Source organism: Oncorhynchus nerka, linkage group LG15 (genome assembly GCF_034236695.1).
Source record: "Oncorhynchus nerka isolate Pitt River linkage group LG15, Oner_Uvic_2.0, whole genome shotgun sequence".
Lineage (NCBI taxonomy): Eukaryota > Metazoa > Chordata > Actinopteri > Salmoniformes > Salmonidae > Oncorhynchus > Oncorhynchus nerka.
In genome coordinates this window covers 11146503-11168439 of record NC_088410.1, presented here as the reverse complement: position 1 = coordinate 11168439, position 21937 = coordinate 11146503, and the positions used below count along the sequence as shown (strand labels likewise).

General features: G+C 42.9%; 1 protein-coding gene across 2 annotated transcripts; it reads right to left on the bottom strand.

Annotated features, from left to right (window-relative positions):
• Positions 1 to 2711: 2711 nt before the first annotated feature.
• LOC135560001 (oocyte zinc finger protein XlCOF6-like) lies at positions 2712 to 20069 on the bottom strand. Of its 2 annotated transcripts, none has more exons than XM_065000969.1 (3): positions 19982 to 20069; positions 4495 to 5224; positions 2712 to 4348 (listed from the first exon to the last, which is right to left on the bottom strand). In XM_065000969.1, exons 2-3 carry the CDS (start codon positions 5216 to 5218, stop codon positions 3024 to 3026), a joined length of 2049 nt encoding a protein of 682 aa, XP_064857041.1. In that variant the 5' UTR covers positions 5219 to 5224; positions 19982 to 20069; the 3' UTR covers positions 2712 to 3023. The 2 variants fall into 2 exon arrangements, with proteins under 2 accessions (XP_064857041.1, XP_064857040.1); XM_065000968.1 differs by lacking the exon at positions 19982 to 20069 and adding an exon at positions 6744 to 6973.
• Positions 20070 to 21937: the final 1868 nt, after the last annotated feature.

Here is a 21937-nt window from a genome sequence, read left to right as displayed (position 1 = left end):
GCAATCGATCTCAGGCTCATTGTTTAAGAGCATTTAGTAGATCACAGATTAACACTTTTTAGGCACCACAAAATAAAGTAATCAATATAACGTTTACACATTACTCTCACAATTCGTACCCTTTGTACGCTTGACGGATTTGAACTTTAACACAATTATATGAATGTTATCAATCTCTCAACTAATACTGAATGCATGATCTTTTAAGATCCTCACATACTATGAATTTACTAATACTTTTTAATGTATAACAGGCTATGCATATTTCCTTTAACCTGTCACATACTGCTGTACACTCACTTAGTGGTTTGCATATACTTATTAATTCTTAAATCCCCACTGATACGTATCAGAGTAGTGTAGTGGACGTATACCCTGTATCGATTAATAGGGATTACGGAACAGATCGGAGTGTTTATCTTAAAATGTTACTGAACTATTATTTCTTCGCATTGTAGGCGCGGCAGTTGACTTCCGAAATGCAACTAGCAGGAAAACACGTACAGTTCTAAAAAAACCAAGCGGTTTCATAAACAGAGATGGAAATACCCATTATGAAGAGAGGGGATTTAAAGATGCAACAACTATCACGGTTTGACGATATGATTAGGATCATGCCTTTAGGTGCTAGACAATGAAATAAAGTTGAAAGAAACCCCAATAGAACAGGAGAATGCCTATGAGTAAGTCTTTATACAAATGTATTGCCTCAGCGTTTCTATGGTGGGAGTTTAGCTATAGGCTAGTTTGAAGCAATGTAAGATATGCCTCATAATATGACGTAAAACACAATGTCAAACAATTAAGGAACAGGATAAATATAGCGACGCTTATGATTGGCCTAGCCGTCTTATGGTAGATGGAAAGGCCCACCCAAAAACATTCTATATTAAATGTTAACTAGCTACAAAGTAGCCTATCAGAATAATATCATGATTATTTGCGTCAATCCAGTGGCCATTCCTTTTGCAAATTCCCTCATATACTACAGAAACACTTATAAGACAATAGGGCTAGGTGCCTGCACACTTGAAACAATGGGTAACTACTCTCAAAAATGTAAATGTTAGATTATTCCCAGACCTCAAAACTCGTCTCCTGATGTGGGTTAAGCATTGTTATGGATTTAGAACCTACAATTTTGTAATTTTTCTGAGAAAAAAAAGTGTGACCTGAAAAAGAAAAATGGGGAAAGTTTGAAACCTGTGAATTTCTAACTCCATTTATTGGTTTCAATAGTAGGCCTACTGCACAGTACAGTTTGGGTTGGCCTGACTGTGAAATACCCATTTTATATGTCATTTTAAATCTTAGGAACAGTGGGTTAACTGCCTGTTCAGGGGTAGAACGACAGATTTGTACCTTGTCAGCTCGGTGTGTTGAACTTGCAACCTTCCGGTTACTAGTCCAACGCTCTAACCACTAGGCGACCCTGCCGCCCCATAATACAATCAGGTATCCTGAACGATGCCCACATTTAGCACTAAGCAGCATGAACAGTACGGTAATATTCAGTTTTTACATCATGGTGTGTCTCAGAACGCTGACATTGAATCACAAATAAACACAAACATAATGACACAGAAAAAGATGACACAAAGCTGAATGTGATATTTAAACCTATTAAAGGCAAACCTGACTAATTTAAAGGGTTTGGAAGTTTAGCTGTATCTGTGAGCTGTTGGCTAGAGCGCTTTATAACAAAACCATCAGTAGAGATGAAAGTGTGATGGAAACACATTGAACTTTAGGTTTTTATTTGGGTGCATTAAAACATGAGCAAAAAATTACATTTGGTTTTAGCTAAAATAAATAAAATGGGTTTGTTTTTAATAAGAAAAATACCAGATGTTTATCAGTTTCTTCAGATCTACAATGGGGGTCTAGTTGAAGTTAGTTTCTGGACCAGGCCAACACTAGAGAAATGACATACATTTTCACGAATAAAACATTCCCAATAGAGGAGTGGCTGTCAGTGTTGTAGTACTTGAGTCCAGTACTCAGACTTGACTCCTAATCAATTCGCGATTTTCATGACTTGTGACTCGACTCCATCAGTGGTGTCTTAAATTGTCAGAAATCTTGCTCTGTTGCATAATTCAACATACTAGAATACAGATGGCAAATATTACATCTATTTAGCCTAACAAATGTGCAACACTAGCTAGGTTTCCATCCAGCTACTGCACCCACTGTATTCAACTTCACTGACCTCTCTTCAATCAGGTCAGTTGGGTGGTGGCAATACAACCAGGCATCCTGAACGATGCCCAAACTTTGCACTAACAAGCAAGAAAAGCAAGGCAATGTAATCAATTTGCACAAATAAAACATTCCCAAAAGGAGAGTAGCTGTCAGTGTTGTAGTACTCGAGACCAGGACTCACGATTTTCATGACTCAACCTCTGACATGGACTCGGACTCCACCTGTTGTGACTTAGTTGTCAGAAGTCTCTCTCTTTTGCATAATTCAACATATCTATTTAGCCAAACAAATGTGCAACACTAGCTAGGTTTCCATCCAATTGGCGACAGATTTTCATCAAATATTCTAAAATCAGCATAAAGATAATATGCACATTTCCCCACCAGTTGTGTGTTTCAACCAAACGGACTCGTTGCAGATATAGATTCAGTGCAAAACAAAATGTACATTTTGCTTTGGTTTTAATGTACCTAAATAAAAACCGGTTACTGGCCCGACACGGTTACTGGCCCGACGGTTACTGGCCCGACGCCGGTTACTGGCCCGACGCCGGTTACTGGCCCGACGCCGGTTACTGGCCCAACGCTCTAACCACTAGGCTACCTGCCGCCCCATATGATGATTGCTGATATGATGATTACTATATCAATATTAACACATAAGAGCATTTCCACCAACATTTCTCACATAATACATTTTACAGACGCAAAAAGATCCCCACCTTGTCAAGCATATTTTGTTTTGTCGACATTTGAAAAGCTTACAGCCAAGTTTACTCACACAAAAAGGTTAGATGGAAATCTGGTTAGTGTCAATATTAATTAGATGTAGATGCCCAGCTTGGCAACATAATTATAAGGCCATGGTCTGGCACTGCACTGTGCTTTGCCTTCTGATGTTCCTTCAGGCTTTGTTTCCATTTAAAACAATTCCCACACTGATCACAGCTGTACGGTTTCTCTCCTGAGTGTCTTCTCTGGTGTTGCTTTAGATTTCCTTTCTCATTGAAGCTCTTCCCACATTGGGAGCAGTGGAAAGGCTTCTCCTCTTTGTGTACTTTCTGATGTTTCTTTAGGTCTATTAACCAACTGAAGCTTTTTCCACATTGGGAGCAGTGGCAAGGCTTCTCTCCTGAGTGTTTTCTCTGGTGTTGCTTTAGATTTCCTTTCTCATTAAAGCTCTTCCCACATTGGGAGCAGTGGAAAGGCTTCTCCCCTGTGTGTGTTCTCTGATGTTTCTTTAGGTCAGCTTTCTTACTGAAGCTCTTCCCACAGTGGGAACAGTGTTGTGACTTTATTCCTGTGTGGTGTGACTTTAATCCTGTGTGAGTTAGCTGGTGTCTCTTCAGATATGACGACACACTGAAACACTTCCCACACTCTGAGCAGTGGTAAGTCTTCTCTCCACTGTGTATTCTCTGATGACGCTTAAGGATTCCTTCCGATTTAAAACTCTTCCCACAATGATCACAGCTGTATGGTTTCTCTTCTGTGTGCATTACCTGGTGCTTCCTCAGATATGATGACAGACTGAAACATTTCCCACACTGAGAGCAGTGAAAAGGCTTCTCACTTGTGTGAGTTAGCTGGTGTGGTTTTAAATGTGATAACTGATTGAAACTTTTCCCGCACTCAGAGCAGTGGTAAGTCTTCTCTCCTGTGTGTATTCTCTGGTGTTTATTTCGATTTCCTATATCACTGAAGCTCTTCCCACACTGAGAACAGTGAAAAGGCTTCTCTCCTGTGTGTATTCTCTTGTGAGCCTTTAAGGTGTCTACACGACAGAACCTCTTCCCACACTGAAAGCAGTGGTACGACTTCTTTCCCTTGTGATTAAGCTGGTGCGTCTTCAAGCTGCTTGGGGTCTGAAAACTCTTCTCACAATGAGGGCACGGGTACATTTTCTTTATTTTGAGAGTTTGTTGGTGTGATTTGAAGTGAATTGGACAAATAAAACTGCCTCTGCAATCTGAACAGGGGTGGGGCCTACAAGTGTGCCTTTTCAACTCCTCTGGTTCATAGAAACCAGTGAAGCAGTCCATGCTGTTGTGATGTTTCTGTCTTGAGTTCCTCTGCCTGCGTTTATGGTTTCCTGATGCTGTGGTACTGGGATCGCTGTCTGAGCCTGGATGGGAGCTCTCTCCTGTGAGAATATGATAGAATCAGTAAGGGAACATTGAAAGGGGCTTTAAAAGTATTTTGATACAAGCATAAGCACTACAATAGTTCTGGAATCCCCTGTGGCCGCCAAGGCAACAACCTCTCTCCGTACTCCACACCTGAACTTACCTGGGTCAGGGATACTATCTACTTCCTCCTCTTCCTCTAGATCTGGAGCAGACACATTCCTGTTCTCCTCTTCTTCTTTGAATGCTCTCTCCCCCTGCTCTTCTTTGGCTGCTCTCTCCTGCTCTTCTTTGACTGTTCGCTCCCCCTGCTCTTCTTCTTTGACTGTTTGCTCCCCCTGCTCTTCTTCTTCTTTGACTGTTCGCTCCCCCTGCTCTTCTTCTTTGACTGTTTGCTCCCCCTGCTCTTCTTCTTCTTTGACTGTTTGCTCCCCCTGCTCTTCTTCTTCTTTGACTGTTTGCTCCCCCTGCTCTTTTTCTTCTTCTTTGACTGTTCGCTCCCCCTGCTCTTCTTCTTTGACTGTTCGCTCCCCCTGCTCTTCTTCTTTAACTGTTCGCGCCCCCTGCTCTTCTTCTTCTTTGACTGTTCTCTCATGCTCTTCGACTGCCATCTCTACTTCCTTTTTGACTTCTCTCTTCTCCACTTCCTCTTTCACTCCTCTCTCCTCCACCTCCTCTTTGACTGCTCTCTGATCTACCTCTTTGACTTCTCTCTCCTCCTCGATTCCTCTCTCCTCCCATTCCTCTTTGACAATCACATTAAGTTCCAGTGTTTGACTGCAGTCCTCCAGCTTCACTGAGACCATCTCTGGACCCTGCTGTGAGCTTCTCTGGGCTGGAACACCACAGCCAGAACCCGGGGACTCTGTGGACTTGGGTTCAGACATTGAAGGCTAGAGATGGATCCAAAAGAGGAAGCACATGTGAAAGGTGAGTTTCACAAAATACTGGAACAGATGAGCAAATAAAGGAATAGACCATGCTAAATATTCCATGCACTAGGAATCCCTGCTAATAAAATGGAACTAGCTTGCTCACGTTGCTATGGCGATGGCAACGACAGCTAACGTCAGCAATGTGGAGTTATTATTTGGGTTATCTTTAGCTTACTGACCAGCCCTTAATCATGAATCTCTGTTCCAGTACATTACAGAGAAGAGTCAATGGACGAAGGTATCTTCTGTAGGAGGGAGATTAAGAGCCCCGACGCTCGGTCTGAACATTAACACACATCGCTTGCGGTATGGTTTTGGAAGTATACAGACCTTATCTTTCATATCGGGGAGAAATAATAATAATTAAAGGTTTTATTTGTATTTATTTCGATTTTTCAGAGAGTGATGCAACACCCCTACTTCCCACGGCTATGCCTGTATAAGGTCTTTGGACCTTAAGGAGTACTGTGGTCAAGTGAGCTGACATTTGCAAAACACAGTAAAGCCATCGCACTTCAGTGTCCTCCTGAATTTTTGTGCGTGAATACTCAACACTTTACGGTATCGCGTGTTTTCTGGTAGGGAAAGGGTATACCGAGAGCAGCTGCACAACAAGCATTCAACCGAAATGTGTCTTCCGTATTTAACCAAACCCAAATGAACATCCGGTTGAAGAAAACGCTGCTGCAGAAGGCAATATTTTAAATATTTTAACTATTGCGGTAAATTGCGTCTACGGTGACGGCATTTACCGTTGTGCTCTCATTGAACACAATGGCATCCGGTGGCCGTGAGTTATATCATTTGTATTGTGGAATATTGAATAGGTGTGCTTCAAACTGTCTGCTTGGAATGATTTGCTGCTATAGTCTATCGGTGCATCCTATTCAGTTTCCCTGCTAGAAAACAAGACATACCGTAAAGTGTTGTGTATTCACGCACCGTATTCAGGAGGAGAATGAAGCGACGATGGGTTGACTGCGTTTTGCGAGTGTCGGCTCACTTGACTGCTAGATAAATTACGAGCAATATAGTTTAAAGTAAACGAGTTCTAAAACTTACATTTGATTTGTAATCACTAAATTACTCATGATTATTGAAAGCAACCTATCTATCGGTCTAGTTAGTCATGCTAACCTACTGGCCAGTGATCCGAGTAGCCAATGGATTTATGTCATCTTAAAAATGAACGATTCACACTTTTTTTTACACTGTCTTAACAAATATGGTGATTCACAACACAGCGTATTGACGATAAGCAAACTTGCTTGATATGGCAGCTAGTTAGATATTAGATAATAAGATAATAATATAGCTAGTTTGTAATGGCTCGTTAGCAAGCTAGCTAGCTAGATCATTGAATAGGCTAATTGTTGACACGTTGATCGGAGGCACGTGGACAAAAAATCCGACGACTAAATTATTCTTTCTGTATTTGGAAACGTTCTATAATGTTAGAAAGCTTGATTTTTTTTACCTTGACACTTGATTTTGAAAGTTAACAGGTCTTGTTGTTGTAGCCCTCTTTCACCAGAACGAGATATGTGCTCTACCGCGAGAATACAGATCTGCATTCTCAAGACAGTCATGGCTGCGCTAGATGCCCACATTGCGCAACGCCATGAAATATTTACTGTTTGTCTATTGTTGTGACTTAGACGAAGATCCAATTTTATCGTCATTTTATGCAGAAATCCAGGTAATTCCAAAGGGTTCGCATACTTTTTCTTGCCACTGTACATACGCTATCTTGTGTATAATGTATCTATACATTCATAGTTTAAGTTAGATATTAGAGAAGTTACATTTCAACTTCTGTAGGTCCTTCTACTACAGAAACAAACCAAAGGAGGCTGGTGGGAGGAGCTATAGGAGAACGGGCGCATCGTAATGGCTGGAATGGGATAAACGGAACAGTATCAAACATATGGAAGCTACATGTTTGACTCTGTTCCATTTAATCAATTTCAGCCATTATAATTGGTCTAAAGGGGGAGGGGGCATCCATTTAAGTTGTATGCTTTATTTCAGCAATAAGGCACGAGGGGGTGTGGTATATGGCCAATATACCACGGCTAAGGGCTGTTCTTAGGCGCAAGGCGGAGTGCCTGGACACATCCCTTAGCTGTGGTATATTGGCCATATATCACAAACCCCAACAGTGTTCTGACGAGGGAGCACATGTTCTATGCAGGGAAATCGCGCCTCATGAGCTCATTGTTATGGGACGTATCTAAATAAATGTAACTGGAAAACACCTTGAACAAATGCGGCTACTTTGCTGTTATTCTGGCTGCACTTTTAGACGTGACTAAATGTCTTAAACAACCGAGCCAATATATCCTCCAAACACCGGCTTCTCTGGCATCGTCACTTCACTAACCTGTTGTCGTCTCTTTTCAGAAGCAAAATAACGCATTCCTGCATAAATTCACGAATTGTATTTTCTTCTTTACCTTGTAAAGAGTTTGCGTGGGCAAATCTAAGCTAGTGATTTATTTTAGTTTAATTTTAATATCTAAATCAGAGGTAACTTTTGCCAAGTATGAGATTATTATTAGCCTAATGTACACTTAAAGGCATCTCAAATTATATCGGGGCTCAGCTTTTCCTTGTCCTCTGTCTAACATTCGGGTCCAGAAGATGCGCTCTGTTCATTCTCCAAATTATCATTCTATTGAAGTAATTAAACATGTTACCACAGAATGATCCGATATCACTATATCAGATTCAGGGTTTACTAGTCACATGTACAGGGTTTACTAGTCACATGTACAGGTGTGATTGCAGGGTACAGTGTTTACTAGTCACATGTACAGGGTTGCAGGTGTGATTACAGGGTACAGTGTTTACTAGTCACATGTACAGGGTTGCAGGTGTGATTACAGGGTACAGTGTTTACTAGTCACATGCACAGGGTTGCAGGTGTGATTACAGGGTACAGTGTTTACTAGTCACATGTACAGGGTTACAGGTGTGTTTACTAGTCACATGTACAGGGTTGCATTCAGGGTACAGTGTTTACTAGTCACATGTACAGGGTTGCAGGTGTGATTACAGGGTACAGTGTTTACTAGTCACATGTACAGGGTTGCAGGTGTGATTGCAGGGTAACAGTGTTTAATAGTCACATGTACAGGGTTGCAGGTGTGATTGCAGGGTACAGTGTTTACTAGTCACATGTACAGGGTTGCAGGTGTGATTACAGGGTACAGTGTTTACTAGTCACATGTACAGGGTTGCAGGTGTGATTGCAGGGTACAGTGTTTACTAGTCACATGTACAGGGTTGCAGGTGTGATTGCAGGGTACAGTGTTTACTAGTCACATGTACAGGGTTGCAGGTGTGATTGCAGGGTACAGTGTTTACTAGTCACATGTACAGGGTTGCAGGGTACAGTGTTTAATAGTCACATGTACAGGGTTGCAGGTGTGATTGCAGGGTACAGTGTTTACTAGTCACATGTACAGGGTTGCAGGTGTGATTGCAGGGTACAGTGAAAATCTTAGGCTTCGAGCTCCAACATACAGGACTAAGTGAAATAAAATCATGAAAATGGTCATAAAAAAAACTATATATATCGGGGGTGGAATGTCCATAGGGGGAGTAGCAGGGGGAGCAGGTAGTTCACTAGTGGTGGCTATTCAGCAGCTTGATGGTCTGAGGGTAGAAACTAGTGGCCAGTCTGATGCTCCTGTACTGCCCGCGTCTGTGAGTGATTGAAGCGGGGAGAACAGGACATGGCTTGGGTGGCTGGGGTCCCTGATGATCTTCTTGGCCTGGTGTTATAGGTGTCCTGTAGAGCAGGCAGTGGGCACCCAGTGGTGCATTCGGCTTCACGTATCACCCTCTGAATAGCCTTGCGGTCCGCGGCAGTGGAGTGGCCTTACCAGGCCGTGATGCGACCCGACAATAGGCTCCATATTTCTTCAGCATCCTGAGGTTGAAGAGTCCCCGTCGTGCCTTCTTCATCACGATGTATGTGTGGTTACACCGTTTCAGATTTTCTGAGATGTGTACGCCCAAAGAATTTGAAGTTAATGACGTCTCCATGGCGGCCCCTTTGATGAGGACGGGGGCGTGTCCAGCCGGGTTCCTCCCGAAGCCCACCAACAGCTCCTTTGTTTTGCTTACGTTGAGGGAGAGTTTTTTTTACCTGGCACCACGCTGTCAGAGTGCCTACCTCCTCTCTGTAGGCGGTATTGTCGTTGTTGGTGATCAGGGTTACTACTGTCATGTCGTCAGAACTTGATGGAGTGGGAACTGGGTGAGGCCACGCAGTCGTGGGTATACAGGGAATACAGGAGGGGACTGAGGACACACAGTCATGGGTATACAGGAAGGGACTGAGGACACAGTCATGGGTATACAGGAGAGGACTGAGGACACAGTCATGGGTATACAGGAGGGGACTGAGGACACACAGTCATGGGTATACAGGAGGGGACTGAGGACACAGTCATGGGTATACAGGAGAGGACTGAGGACACAGTCGTGGGTATACAGGAGGGGACTGAGGACACACAGTCCTGGGTATACAGGGAATACAGGAGGGGACTGAGGATGCACCCTTTTGGGGCCCCCGTGTTGAGGATCAGTGTCGAGGAGGTAATGTTGCCTACCTTCACCACCTGGGGGTGGCCTGTCAGGAAGTCCAGGACCCAGTTGCATAGGGAGGAGTTCAGTCCCAGGGCTGTGAGCTTTGTAATGAGCTTATAGGGCAATATGGTATTGAAGGCCGAGCTGTAGTCAAGATGAACAGCATCCTCACCTATGCATTCCTTTTGTCCAGGTGGGTGAGGGAAGTGTACAGTGCAATGGCGATTGCGTCGTCCGTGGATCAGGCAGGGTGGTAGGCAAATTGGAGAGGGTCGAGTGTGTCGGGGAGGGAGGTGATATGGTCTTTGACTAGGCCTCTCGAAGCACTTCATGATGACAGAAGGGAGTGCTACTGATCGGTAGTCATTCAGTTTAGTTACTTTCACTTTCTTGGGCACAGTGGACATCTGGAAGCAGGTGGGTATAGAGGCCTGAGCCAGGGAGAGATTGAACATGTCAGAGAATACCTTTTCAAAGAACACATATACTTTTTTTGAATCCAGTTTATTGTTGAGTGCATTCTGGGAAATAAAAATGTAGTCAATTCTTGAAAAGATTTTCTGACTTTGAGGGGGGAAAGGAGTCGTCTTCTGTAGTTGGGAATAATAATCTCCAGGTGTCCTGTAAATTATTTCTAAAGATACATTTTTTCACTCCTGGTCTTGCCTGGCCCACATGTCTACATGTTATAAATCAGGGGTTATCACCCTCTTCTCAGTGCATTCGGAAAGTATTCAGACCCCTTCACTTTTTTTCACATTTTGTTACAATACAGCTGTATTCTAAAATGAATGAAATTGTAGTTCTCATCAATGTGTGTAGATTGAGGATTTTTTTTTATCACAATACCCCATAAAAAAAAAACAGAAATATTACATTTACATAAATATTCAGACCCTTTACTCAGTACTTTGTTGAAGCACCTTTGGCAGCGATTACAGCCTCTAGTCTTCTTGGGTATGACGCTACAAGCTTGGTACACCTGTATTTGGGGAGTTTCTCCAATTCTTCTCTGTAGATCCTCTCAAGCTCTGTCAGGTTTGATGGGGAACGTCGCTGCACATCTATTTTCAGGCCTCTCCAGAGATGTTTGATAGGGTTCAAATACGGGCTCTAGCTGGGCCAATCAAGGACATTCAGAGACTTGTCCCGAAGCCACTCCTGATTTGTCCTGTTGGAAAGTGAACCTTCACCCCAGTCTGAGGTCCTAAGTGCTCTGGAGCAGGTTTTCACCAAGGATCTCTCTGTACTTTGCATCGTTCATCTTTCCCTCGATCCTGACTAGTCTCTCAGTCCCTGCCGCTGAAAAACATCCCCACAGCATGATGCTGCCACCACCATGCTTCACCGTAGGGATGGTGCCAGGTTTCCTCCAGACGTGACACTTGGCATTCAGGCCAAAGATTTAAATCTTGTTTTCATCAGACCAGAGAATCTTGTTTCTCAGGGTCAGAGTCCTTTAGGTGCCTTTTGACAAACTCCAAGCGACCTGTCATGTGCCTTTTACTGAGGAGTGGCTTCCGTCTGGTCATTCTACCATAAAGGCCTGATTGGTGGAGTGCTGCAGAGATCGTTGTCCTTCTGGAAGGTTCTCCAATCTCCACAGAGGAACTCTGGTGCTCTGTCAGCATGACCATCGGGTTCTTGGTCACCTCCCTGACCAAGTCCCTTCTACGCCGATTGCACAGTTTGGCCCAGGCGACCACCTCTAGGAAGAGTCTTGGTGGTTCCAAACTTCCATTTAAGAATGATGGAGGCCACTGTGTTCTTGGGGACCTTCAATGCTGCAGAAATGTTTTGGTGCCCTTCCCCAGATCGGTGCCTCGGCACAATCCTGTCTCGGAGCTCTACGGACAATTCCTTCGACCTCATGGCATGGTTTTTGCTCTGACATGCATTGTCAACTGTGGGACCTTATATAGACAGATGTGTGCATTTCCAAATCATGTCCAAACTATTGAATTTACTACAAGTGAACTCCTCCAATCAAGTTGTAGAAACATCTCAAGAATGATCAATGGAAACAGGATGCACCTGAGCTCAATTGAGTCTCATAGCAAAGGGTTTGAATACTTATGTAAATAAGGTATCTGTTTTCTATTTTTAATACATTTGCAAAAATTAAAAAAAAATACTTTTTCGCTTTGTCATTATGGAGTATTGTGTGTAGATTTGAGTATTTTATTTAATCTGTTTTAGAATAAGGCTAACGTAATAAAATGTGGCCAAAGTTAAGGGGTCTGAATACTTTCTGAATGCACTGTACAGTGATACGATAAGGTCAATGTCAGACAGACCGTTTCCATTCAGACTCATGCCAAAGCAGCCACACACAATGATAAACCAACCTATCACACCACCTGGAAGGTGGAGAACCTGAGGAACAATACCATAGAAATAGAATCCATAGAAAAGGGCTTGGAACCATAGAATTAGAACACTAGAATATAATTCACCTTCTTATGATGGTATAAAAGGTCAGCTCATTTTGGTCAACCATGGTTTGCCAGTGCTGTGATAAGATATTGTGTAAAACAATGAATTTGACGATTATCTGCAGTTTTTTAGCTAGCTAGCCAGACAGTTTTAGAGGAATAATTCCATAAATGTTTCTAAATAACTACCAATATGCCAACATTCCATTCAAACAATGCAGTCAATCCACAGCCAGACACTGACTGAAATCTGTTGATGATGGGACTTAGACAAGTTGTAAATGAAACAAGTACTGATATTGTATCATATAATTGCACTCACAGCTTTCCTAGAAAACACAAATTGAGACATTTATGGTCTGTTTACATTTATTTTAGAGGCTATAATACTTTTTAATCAAATCCTTATGAACCGTTTTTACAATGATATGAACATTTTAATTCATTCAATTGTATTACACATTTTCTGATCTCACATGCCTTAATTGTATGTTCTTGTATAAGTAAAAGCAGGAAATGCATCACCTATGCCTCTACTGCCATTCATACCAATCATTTTATTTTTTATTTAACCTTTATTTGACTATGCAAGTCAGTTAAGAACAATTTATTATTTACAATGAGGGCCAAACCTTAACCCGGACGACGCTGGGCCAATTGTGCGCCGCCCTAAGGGACTCCCAATCACGGCCGGTTGTGACACAGCCTGGAATCAAATCAAGGTTTGTAGTGACGCCTCTAGCATTGAGATGCATTGTCTTAGATCGCTGCACCACTCGGGAGCCCAAATCAGACTGGGTTGGATTCTCCCTGACCAGAAAGGTTGACATTTTCGGGCCATTCCGGAATTTTGTAGGGTTTATGGCTCAATTAATTTAATAGTATCTCTATGCTTGGAACCGCTATTAGTTCATTTAATAGGATCTCTATGCTTGGAACCGCTATTAGTTCATTTAATAGGATCTCTATGCTTGGAACCGCTATTAGTTCATTTAATTAAACATTTATAAAAAACATCTGATGTATTAAACTTCAAAGGGACATACTGCACTGTACAGCCTTAACTATGGATTGTGGATCAATGAAACGGGTTATCAGCCAACTCAGTGACACCAACAGATTACAATTCTAAAGAGTGTACACAAATATTAGCGTCATAGCTCTTATTGCGGGACTTTGACTGTGGGAATTCACCTCACCATTCAGCCTATAATGTGTATTGAACGTTTGTATGGCACTGTACAGCCTTCCCTATGGAGTGCGCACCCATGAAATGGGGTATCAGCCTACTCCGTGACCCCCACAGAACAACTCTGTAGACTGTACATGGCTCTTAGTGCGGGACTACATGCACACATTGTAGCAAATTCACATCAATACGATTCATAAAGAAGGAATATTTTACATCTTCATACCATTTTGTTTAGGAAGTAATGGTGATGTGTTGCTCAAATAACATGTGACGTGGTTTGACCGTTTTAGCAGTTCATCACGGTTCCACTGGATGGAAGAAAGCTACTTTTTACTCTGTTTTTATTAAGGGTCGATAGTTTCATCTTGTAGTTGAACGGAGCTACTACACCCACCGTATTCATCCACTTCACGGACCTCTCTTCAATCAGGTCAGTTGGGTGGTGGCAATACAACCAGGCATCCAGCTACTACACCCACGGTATTCATCAACTTCACTGACCTCTCTTCAATCAGGTCAGTTGGGTGGTGGCAATACAACCAGGCATCCAGCTACTACACCCACGGTATTCATCAACTTCACTGACCTCTCTTCAATCAGGTCAGTTGGGTGGTGGCAATACAACCAGGCATCCAGCTACTACACCCACGGTATTCATCAACTTCACTGACCAGGCTCTTCAATCAGGTCAAGTTGGGTACAACCAGGCATCCAGCTACTACACCCACGGTATTCATCAACCAGGCATCCTGAATACAACCAGGCATGCCCGAACTTAGCACTAACAAGCAAGAAAAGCAAGGTAATGTAATCAATTTGCACAAATAAAATGTTCCCAAAAGGAGAGTAGCTGTCAGTGTTGTAGTACTCGAGACCAGGACTCACGATTTTCATGACTCGACTCTGACATGGACTCGGACTCCACCTGTTGTGACTTAGTTGTCAGAAGTCTCTCTCTTTTGCATAATTCAACATATCTATTTAGCCTAACAAATGTGCAACACAAGCTTGGTTGTCATCCAATTGAAGACAGATTTTCATGTGAATATTTTAAAACCCACATCAATAAAATGTTTCCCACCAAACAGACAGATAACAAAACAGTGCATGATGACAGAGAGCACATAAAAGCTACTTTTCCATTTAATGTTTGATGTAACAAATAAAAATCTTACTTCAAAAATAAAATGTTTACTCTCCTAAAAAGGGTTCGATGGAAATCTGGTTAGTGTCAATATCAATTAGATATGTAGATGCCCAGCTTGGCAACACAATTATAAGGCCATGGTCTGGCACTGCACTGTGCTTTGCCTTCTGATGTTCCTTCAGGCTTTGTTTCCATTTAAAACAAATCCCACACTGATCACAGCTGTACGGTTTCTCTCCTGAGTGTCTTCTCTGGTGTTGCTTTAGATTTCCTTTTTCATTGAAGCGCTTCCCACATTGAGAGCAGTGGAAAGGTTTCTCCTCTGTGTACTCTCGGATGTTTCTTTAGGTCTCTTACCCAACTGAAGCTCTTCCCACATTGGGAGCAGTGGTGGGGCTTCTCTCCACTGTGTATTCTCTGATGACTGAAGGCTTCCTTCCAATTTAAAACTCTTTCCACAGTCAGAGCAGTGGTGGGGCTTCTTTCCTGTGTGCGTTAGCTGGTGTCCCTTCAAAAGTGATGACTGACTGAAACCCTTCCCACACTGGGAGCAGTTGAAAGGTTTTTCTGCTGTGTGAGTTAGCTGGTGTCTCTTTAGGACTCTTGTTTGACTGAAACTCTTCCCACACTGATCACAGCTGTATGGCTTCTCCCCTGTATGTATTTTCTGATGTTCCTTTAGATTTCCTCCCTTACTGAAGATCTTTCCACACTCCGAGCAGTGGAAAGTCTTATCTCTTGTGTGTGTATTCTTTGGTGTTTATTTCGACTTTTTTCATCACTGAAGCTCTTACCACACTGGGAGCAGTGGAAAGGCTTCGCCCCTGTGTGTATTTTCTGCTGTCGCTTCAAATTGAACATTGAAAGGAGCTTTAAAAAACGCTTGATGCAAGCAGAAGCCCTACAATGGTTTTGGAATCTCCTGTAGCCACCAAGTCACCAACTTCTCTCCGTACTCCACACCTGAACTTACCTGGGTCACTGATACTATCTACTGCTGCCTCCTCTTCCCTTAGATCTGGAGCAGACACTTCACTGTTCTCCTCCTCTTCTTCTTTGACTGCCATCTCTACTTCCTCTTTGACTCCTCAATTCTCCATTTCCTGTTTAACTGCTCTCTGATCCACCTCTTTTACTTCTCTCTCCTCCTCGATTCCTCTCTCCTCCCATTCCTCTTTGACAATCACATTGAGTTCCAGTGTTTGACTGCAGTCTTCCAGCTTCACTGAGACCATCTCTGGACCCTGCTTTGAGGTTCTCTGGGCTGGAACACCACAGTCAGAACCTGGGGACTCTGTGGACTTGGATACAGAAATGGAAGGCTAGAGATGGATCCAAAAGAGGAAACGCATTTCAGGTGAGTTTCACTAAATACTGGAGCAGCTTCGCTAGTAAAAGGATAGCTAGACCATGCAAAATATTCCATGCACTATGAATCTCTGCTAATAAATTCAACTTGCTAGCTCACGTTGCTGTGGCGATGGGAACAATACGGTGTCAAGTCCGATTCAAAAGTCGAACACGCACGAGATGGCTTGCGTGAGCAAACACCGAGTGGGTGGATGGGATTCAGAGATAGATGGGAGGGGTTTATGGTAGCTGAAGGATGGGATTCAGAGATAGATGGGAGGGGTTTATGGTAGCTGAAGGGTGGGACTGGGTGGTGATCAGAGATAGATGGGAGGGGTTTATGGTAGCTGAAGGATGGGACTGGGTGGTGATCAGAGATAGATGGGAGGGGTTTATGGTAGCTGAAGGGTGGGACTGGGTGGTGATCAGAGATAGATGGGAGGGGTTTATGGTAGCTGAAGGAGTGGGACTGGGTGGTGATCAGAGATAGATGGGAGGGGTTTATGGTAGCTGAAGGATGGTATTAAAAACAAACAAAAGATCACAATGTATTTTACAATAGTTTCCATAAAATGTATATAGTATGTATAAGCTGGAAGTAGAAGCTGTTGTCCTCAATTAGGGGTGGTAGGGTTGATAATAAAGGTAAATATATTTACAAATATACACGGTACCATTCAGAAGTTTGGACACACCTACACATTCCAGGATTTGTCTTTATTTTTACTATTTTCTACATTGTAGAATAATAATGAAGACATCAAAATTATGAAATAACACATATGCAATCATGTAGTAACAAAAAAAAAAAGTGTTAAACAAATCCAAATATATTTTAGATTCTACAAAGTAGCCACCCTTTGCCTTGATGAAAGCTTTACACACTCTTGGCATTCTCTCAACCAGCTTCACCTGGAACAGTCTTGAAGGAATTCCCACATATGCTGAGCACTTGTTGGCTGTTTTTCCCTTCACTCTGCGGTCCAACTCATCCCAAACCATCTCAATTGGGTTGAGGTCGGGGATTGTGGAGGTCAGGTCATTTGATGCAGCACTCATCACTTTCCTTCTTGGTCAAATAGCCCTTACACAGCCTGGAGGTGTGTTGGGTCATTGTCCTGTTGAAAAACAAGTTATAGTCCCACTAAGCGCAAACCAGATGGGTTTGCATATCGCCGCAGACTGCGCTGGTAGCCATGCTGGTTAGAAGTGGCTTCTAAATTAATCACGGACAGTGTAACCAGCAAATCACCATCACACCTGCTCCTCCATGCTTCACGGTGGGAACCACACAAGCAGAGATCCTCCGTTAACCGATGTTGTAAAAGTGTTACGTGGTCGCTGCCCATTTCATTGCATAGTACAGAAAATACATGAGAGTTCAGGGGCCTTGCTTTAACAAAGTTAACCATTTTCACTGTAGTGTCCAAAACGTCTTTCAAGCCGTCAGGCATTCCCTTGGCAGCAAGAGCCTCTCGGTGGATGCTGCAGTGTACCCAAGTGGCATCGGGAGCAACTGCTTGCACTCGCATTACCACTCCACTATGTCTCCCTGTCATGGCTTTTGCACCATCAGTACAGATCCCAACACGAGCAGCAGCTACGTTTGGCTACATACGGACCGTTAGTGGAATTCCCGCGAGAGAGTAACAGTTAATGTGATTGGATGTTAATTATTTGACTAGGCTTCCTGTATTTGACATTATGTTATTTTACTTAACACTATACGGTTACATGTTATTTTTGGCAGTGAAACTCAGGTGAGGAAAAAAAAACTAATCCAAATGTGTCTCCCTGTTGGAAAATATAAAATGGACTATTTGGCATACCCCAACAGCATTTTGTTATTTATTTTACCTTTATTTAACTTGGCAAGTCAGTTAAGAACAAATTCTTATTTACAATGACGGCCTACCGGGGAACAGTGGGTTAAACTGCCTTGTTCAAGGGCAGAACAACATTTTTACCTTGTCAGCTCGGGGGTTCGATCTATCAACCTTTCGGCTACTAAACCATCGCTCGAACCACGAGGCTACCTGCCTCTAACCACGAGGCTACCTGCCTCTAACCACGAGGCTACCTGCCTCTAACCACGAGGCTACCTGCCTCTAACCACTAGGCTACCTGCCTCTAACCACTAGGCTACCTGCCTCTAACCACTAGGCTACCTGCCTCTAACCACTAGGCTACCTGCCTCTAACCACTAGGCTACCTGCCTCTAACCACTAGGCTACCTGCCTCTAACCACTAGGCTACCTGCCTCTAACCACTAGGCTACCTGCCTCTAACCACTAGGCTACCTGCCTCTAACCACTAGGCTACCTACCTCTAACCACTGCCGCCCCAGGGCTACCTCAGTTTGGGAGTACCTGCTCTACACCAACTTGAGCCGCCTACAAGCCCGACCCCCACCAGTCTAGTCAATAACTAAAATCTCTCTCCAACACAACTCCATGTTTTTGTTTTATGTATCAAGGGAAAGGTTTGGAAAACAAAAGTTGAATGAAAACACACACACGTTAACACATTAACACACAGAAACAGTACAACCTCCATATAATTAATTCCATAGGCCTAATAGTACTGTAGAGGTCATTTTACTTGCACACAATATAGCTGGGTCTCCCCCGTCCTGCCCCTAGGGGTCCACGGCCCTGTAGTGCCCCAACCCAACACAACCCCACTCAGTTTTAGGATCCTCTACTAAACCCCCTCCTTAACTTAGGTACAATGCTCTCAGTTAAACCAGAGACACCTTGGCTTTTGCTTCATGGTTAATTAGCTTCCTGGCAAGTTGACAAACAAGCTTGCCTCATCATTAGCCTGTTTAATAAAAGAAGACCAAATAATTACTCCAATTTCAACATTGAAATCATTGTTGATTAGCTAGCTGGTTTCTCTACTGAAAAACAATCGTACTTACCTCATTATCGTCACTTTTCACCTTCCCATTTCCTCTTTATTGTAAAAAAGAATCTGGTTGGAGAGCAGTCAAGCCGTGATTGGTCCAAAAACATTACCTTATTGTGTTCCAGTAAACTACTACAGGCTCCGTTGAAAATTATAGTAAGCAGTTGGAAGAGCACTGGACAACCGTTAAATTGAATTAAAACATTTGGTGTGAGGGAGAAAGGACGTCCATGTTGGGGAGGTGGGTTATTTGTGAGAGTGCAGTAATTTCTGACTGTTCATGTAGTAAGTATTTCTTCAGATGAACACCTCTCTGCTCTGGAATGAATTTACTGCCTGCCGAAACGCAGTTGTGCTCACTCGATGTCACACTGGCAAGATCAAGTTTAATTTGTGCTTGCAGGACCACCGTTATTCTCTGTTGACTCAAGTGTTTGCTCATGAAATGATGTTTCAACGCCTGTTCAACTTTTGAGACGCCAAACAACTATAGTCATGTGGAGCTATTATTGGTTTAGCTTACTGACCAGCCCTTAATCACGAATCTCAGTTCCATTACACAGAAGAGTTATAGCTTTAGATTACTGACGCATTTTACTGTCACCTTTCTCACTAGCAAGGGACGATATCTAGTTAGATAGCTAAATTACTTGGAATATAGTTTACAGTAAACAAGATCTAAAACGGACATTTGATTGTTTAATCAGTAAATGACTAATGATTTGATTATTACTGAAATGAAGTTAGCTAGCTAGCCTCCTTGGCTACCTAACAAACGGCCTAGCTAGCCATACTACATTACTAGCTAGTGATCAGGGTTGCCAATGGATTTGTCATCTTAAAGATGAACACTTCATATATTTGACATTACTGTCTTGATAACTAATATGATAATTCACAACACACACAGCATCTTGAAGATAAACAAACGTGCTTGCTATGTCAGCTAGTTAGCGTCTAATGGCTAGTTAGCAAGCTAATTGTTGACACAATATTAATTGGGTGGACAAATAATCCGACTACTAAGTGATGCTTTCTGTATTTGGAAACATTCTATAGCATGTTAGAAAGATTGATCTTACCTTGACACTTGATTTTGAAAGTTGACAGCTCTTGTTGGTGTAGCTTAGTTAGCTCGAGACCCTTTTACGGCAATGTGAACCCAGCGACATTAACCACACGATCATACGGGCTACATTTAAAAAATAAAAGTCCTCCTGGAAAAATCTTACATGACTATTACGGGACTTTCCTCTGATTTTTAAAATCACAAGGATTATAATTTAAAGTGACTTAAACTTGCATTGAAAACTCACAATATGTTTCAAATCAATTAAAATATTGATTTACTGTCTATTTTTTCATAATTCCAGCACTGTTGCCAGAAGTATGAATGGTTTTAAACTACTTTCAACTTTTTACAGAACAGGATTTAAATATGTTTTGAAGAGAACATTTTCACTTTTTACAGGGCCACATTTCCCCCAAACCCCCTTGGGGGCAGATCCGGGAGGACCAGTGATGCAGTGGTCTAGGGTACTGCATCTCACTGCTGTCATCTCACTGCTGTCTAAGGTACTGCATCTCACTGCTGTCTAAGGTACTGCATCTCACTGCTGTCTAAGTACTGCATCCCACTGCTGTCTAAGGTACTGCATCTCACTGCTGTCTAAGGTACTGCATCTCACTGCTGTCTAAGGTACTGCATCTCACTGCTGTCTAAGTACTGCATCTCACTGCTGTCTAAGTACTGCCTCCCACTGCTGTCTAAGTACTGCATCCCTGGTCCCTGGTTCGAATCCAGGCTGCGTCACATCCGGCTGTGATTGGGAGTCCTGTAGGGCGGCGCACAATTGGCCCAGTGTCGTCCGGGGTAGGCCATCATTGTAAATTATAATTTGTTCTTACTTGACTTGACTGGTTAAATAAAAATAAAACCATGTAGAATAGGGAAATAAGGTTCAGCCGCCACAGGTCTGTTTAGCAAGAACAAGTCCAGATGTCTTCAGAACAGGTTTATTACCCAATGTATTGGTTCCTTAATGGATAACTGTGGATAGTATGTGTGTGGTTTGGTATTTGAATGCACACGCAACAACTGACTAGAAAGGGAGAGGAGATGTGGGAATAACTAAGCCGTGATTGGCTGAGAAAGTGGTGTAACTTGTAGGTACCATATAAGGAGTGTTGGGCAAGTACAACCAACTACTAGAAAAGTTGAAACTGCCAAATCAGAGCTGTCTTTTAACAGCCTGTCTCAGTCCCCAGTATCTATGCTGCAATAGCATATGTGCCGGGGAGTAGGGTCAGTCTGTCCTATCTCCGTGTACAATGTGATCTTAGGCATGCTCTCTCCACATTCCCTCTCTCTGTCTCCCCTCTGGGAAGACCTGAGCCTGACCATGCCTCAGGACCACTGAGCCTGACCATGCCTCAGGACCACTTGGCCTGACCATGCCTCAGGACCACTGAGCCTGACCGTGCCTCAGGACCACTGAGCCTGACCATGCCTCAGGACCACTGAGCCTGATGACTCCTTGCTGTCTCTGTCACCACTCTCTCTCTCTAGTCCTTACTGCTGTTTAGTCCATACAATCTGTTGTTCAATGTGTTTGTATGGACTATCTGTTGTTCAATGTGTTTGTATGGACTAACAGCAGTAAGGACCATCTGTTGTTCAATGTGTTTGTATGGACTAACAGCAGTAAGGACCATCTGTTATTCAATGTGTTTGTATGGATTAACAGCAGTAAGGACTATCTGTTATTCAATGTGTTTGTATGGACTAACATACCTTAAGGGAAAATTTCGGCAGTTGCTGTATGGTTAGTGAGAAAGTCCATATTGCAAATGTACGGTCCCTTACTAGACGTCCGAAATCGTTTGTAAAATTCGCGGACGGCGTCGGGCCGAGCGGCAGGACCTACCAGGAAGTCATCAAATGAACTTTGTCGGACATTCGGTTTCCGTTTTACAAAAATAATCAGATTTTGGTAATTTTTCCGCTGTCCCGGAAAATCCCACAAGAGGGCATAAGC